General features: G+C 51.2%; 1 protein-coding gene across 1 annotated transcript in view; it reads left to right on the forward strand.

Annotated features, from left to right (window-relative positions):
- LOC104527949 (ephrin type-A receptor 8) overlaps nucleotides 1-3,387 on the forward strand; it is a gene marked incomplete at both ends in the record, with an annotated part of 10,871 nt that extends 7,484 nt beyond the window's left edge. The window contains 3 exons of the mRNA XM_010171800.1: nucleotides 229-290; nucleotides 668-877; nucleotides 3,238-3,387. Of these exons, the coding sequence (XP_010170102.1) occupies nucleotides 229-290; nucleotides 668-877; nucleotides 3,238-3,387 (422 nt within the window). The remainder of the gene's footprint in view (nucleotides 1-228; nucleotides 291-667; nucleotides 878-3,237) is intronic.
- Between the last annotated feature and the right edge of the window lie 421 nt (nucleotides 3,388-3,808).

Raw genomic sequence — 3,808 nt, forward strand, 5'->3', positions numbered from 1 at the left:
TTGTGTTTAGCCACTTCAATAGCACCTGGAGGGAGGGGTTAAGTGTCAGAGTTATTGCCAAATCCCCACCGTGGTGCCCATCCTGCACCATGGAGGGGTGAGACCTCTCTGTGGGGCTGCAGGAGATCTGCAAGCCTGAATTCATGTCTCTCCCAGTAAAAGCCTGGCACTGGGCTTCCCAGAGGAAGGTGACTTCTCTACTAACTTGACCTCCCTTGTCTTCTGCAGGCAAATTGGTAATGATTGTTACTGAATACATGGAGAACGGCTCGCTAGACACCTTCCTCAGGGTAAGGAGCTCTCTTGTATTTTTATTCATTGCACATCCCCCTGGACTGAGTGACTGGAGAAGAGGCTGGTTCCTCAGCCTCACGGCCACTGCAACCCCTATGTGACAGCAGTGTGCTCTGGGCTCTCACCTCTCCAGCAGACACCAGCTCCAGGGCGTTGCAGGAGCAGCTCCGCAAAGGCAGGGGCACCTGCCTAAGCCGTGTGTCAGAGGTGCTGGGAGGGCAGGAGGTGGGCTGGGGGGACAAGAGAGAGGCACTGTGTTTAGAGGAGGTACTAAGCCAGAGGTGAGAGGTACTGGGGGGGTAGTTTAACAGGAGCAGCATCAATAGGATGCCGATGAAAACCACAAATGAACTCTGGGTTATTATCTCTGCAGAAAAACGATGGGCAGTTCACTATCATCCAGCTGGTGGGCATGTTGCGCGGCATCGGAGCGGGCATGAGGTATCTGTCTGATCTGGGCTATGTGCACCGGGACCTGGCTGCCCGCAACATACTGGTGAACAGTAACCTGGTCTGCAAAGTGTCTGACTTTGGGCTCTCCCGCATCCTGGAGGATGACCCCGATGCTGCATACACCACCACGGTGCGTGTCTCCTAACACTGCAGTCTCGCTGGTCCCTACTGACAGTGATTGCCCAGTTGGAAAAGTTAGACACTCTCAAATCAAGGTAGGCAGGGCAGAGTGAAGATAGTCACCTCACTACTGATATCTGGACTAAAAGCATGAACCCAAAGAGCTTCTAAGCCTTAGCGCATTGTCCTTCATACAGGGACATCCCAGAATTGAAGTGTGCAGTGAACAAAGAGAAGCTGGGTGGGAAAGCAGGGAGCTGATCACCCAACAGCTCCTGTGATCATGCGTGGCCCACTGCACAGGGACACTCTCATGTCCCCGTTGGAGTCCTTCCCTAGACTGTGTAGCTTTATCCACTCCTTCAGTTGTCCTAGAGCCATTGGTCAGTGTTATGACGCGCTCTTCGGTAGCGTGACCACACACTAGCTTTTCCATGTGACTCTGTCTCACTCAGGAGGGTGGAATTGGCTTTGCAACCTAGATGATTTTGTTTTAAGGCAGGACGCTTTTGTCTGTTAAGTCGTTTTAAGATTTTCTGGCCAACCTGACAGCTGTGGAGCTTGATGTAATCCTCCACTGGAGGTCATCAGAGGGGAAATGAATCTTATGCTTCTCTGGCTACAAAAGGAATTATTGTGCTCCCTAGCCACACCTCTAGCTGGGCAAATGTGATGGGTAGTCGGTTGTCAATGGAGGCCAATTTGGAGCTGTAGCTGAGGAGTTTGAGCATCACTTTTCAGAAGGACCAGGATGAGAGAAGCAGACAGTGCTTCAGGCTAGTTTGAGATATCTCACAACACTGCAGAGCAGGGCCCAAATTGGTTGCAGCTCAGTATAGAGAACATGGTCTTCATGCTCTGGGCTTGGCTTCAGCCAAGTGGTGAAGTGAGCCAGAATGTGTCCTGAGGGTGTCTTTGCCTTCAGCTGCTCCTTTAGTTTCTCAATGAATAATGATCTTTTAATCAGATCTTTTAATTCTTATCAGATCAGATGAGATCTTTTAATTCTGGGGAAGGTTCCTGCTGCTTGGTTCAAGTACAGCATCTTCTGCATCTTGGCTTTGGGACTCCTAGAGGAAGGGTACGAAGGGGCCCAACATCATCTAGGCAGCCCATCTCCTTGTCTTTGGCCTACAGACACACATGTAACCTGACCTTCCTCCCACCAAACCAGTCTCTGAACTTTCCCCCGGCGCTTTCAATCTTTGTGAACAAATTTCCAGTGACAGTATGTCAGTGAACATGCTGGAAGATGACCTGAGCAACCAGAGCTCATGTATTGACCTACCTGCAGACCGTTCCCAGTCCTGGCCAGTTTCTAGAGACATCGTCTCATGTCCCTAGTGTGAATGCAAGTAGGAATGTCACCACAGGATGGAGCAGCCACCAGGCACGTCACAAGCAGAGGCTTTGAGGTATCTTGGCACAGTGAAACTCACCAGAGGTGGTTGCTCTGGAGGAAGACTAGGTGCATAGTCTGGATAGAACTGAACCACAAGGATGCAGTGACAGGATCAGGAGCATGAGATCTCTGGCAAGGTCTCAGTCACGCTATCTCCTGATAATGAGGATGCTTTCTTGTTCATAAACTTGTGATAAGATGGTATCCTGTGTTCCTCCTCTGTTGTCCTTGATCTGCTCAGGAGATATCTTCCCAAAAGGGACTGTCTCTCAAAGAACACATCATTCATCTTCAGTCCTCATCAAGGAGTGTGCCGGAGTAGGTAGGACTTAGTTGGGTTGTAGCAACTCTCCCTAGACAGGTATACCTGAAAGGTGTTCCCAGGCACATCAAACCTGCCCTGGCTGCTCTGGGAAACCCACTCTACATTCCCTGTACCACAACTTTCCTCTTCGAATGTCTGTCAGCCACATTTCTAGATTAAATGTATTTGCAGCCCATGTATTGATGGTTTTTGTCAGCATGGTCCTTTAACTCAACAAGTCCTCCTCTTCAGTGCTTGCCTGACAAAACAGTAACGGACAGGGAGCACATGCCATTGCTCTTTTTCTCTGCTCAGGTCAGGTTCTCTGCCTGTGCCCAGGGTCAGTTCCATGCTCTTGTGCTCTGGTAGCCCTCGGCTCCATTTCATCACTTTGAATTCCTCTCTCTTGAACACTGAGGGCCAGAATTGTACATGAAGAAAATCTTGTAAAAAAACACAGCTTTCTCCTTGCTCTACTGGAAATACCTTGAAGTCATCCTTCAGGTACACCTCTAGGCTTATCTCGTGCAATTTGCTTCCTCAGTCCTTTCCAGAAGATGCCATCCCAGCATGTTGCTTGTCTAACCTGCTGTCCCAGCTGCAGAGAGGTAGGGATGCCTGAGCCCTGCGTGCTCTGAGTCTCTGCTGTTGCTCACTTTTTCAGGGGGGGAAGATCCCCATTCGCTGGACGGCTCCAGAGGCCATCGCATACCGCAAGTTCTCCTCAGCCAGTGATGTGTGGAGCTACGGCATTGTCATGTGGGAAGTGCTGGCCTACGGCGAGCGCCCATACTGGAACATGACCAACCGGGACGTGAGTGGACGTGGGGCAGCAGGGCGGCAAGTCTTCCCCTCCTCTTGCCCCCACCCAAGCCAGCCTAGCAGAGGGACTGGGGATAAGAGACCCAAAGAGCAGCCCTTGCCTCACATCCTCTCAGGGCTGTGCACAGTGTGCTTGTCCCCTCAGTGGGGACAAGAGTGTGTTGCCCACCATTGCACCATGCAGCCTTTCCCTTTACAGCTCTGTGGCTCCTGGCTGTATCTGGTTGTGTGCATTGTGGGTGTCCTCATCCCTGTCTGCTGCTCTACACAAGATGGGTTGAAGAGCTTCAGGACATTCTGTGTCACATTTGCCATGCCCTGACAGGGCTCAGGGCTTCCCTAGCATCACTGCAGCCCCATTGCATGAGCCTGATAGTCCGTCCTGCATCCAGTGCTGGGGGTCCATCCCTTCC

Source organism: Antrostomus carolinensis, unplaced genomic scaffold (assembly GCF_000700745.2).
Source record: "Antrostomus carolinensis isolate BGI_N321 unplaced genomic scaffold, ASM70074v2 scaffold28837, whole genome shotgun sequence".
NCBI classification, from domain to species: Eukaryota; Metazoa; Chordata; class Aves; order Caprimulgiformes; family Caprimulgidae; genus Antrostomus; species Antrostomus carolinensis.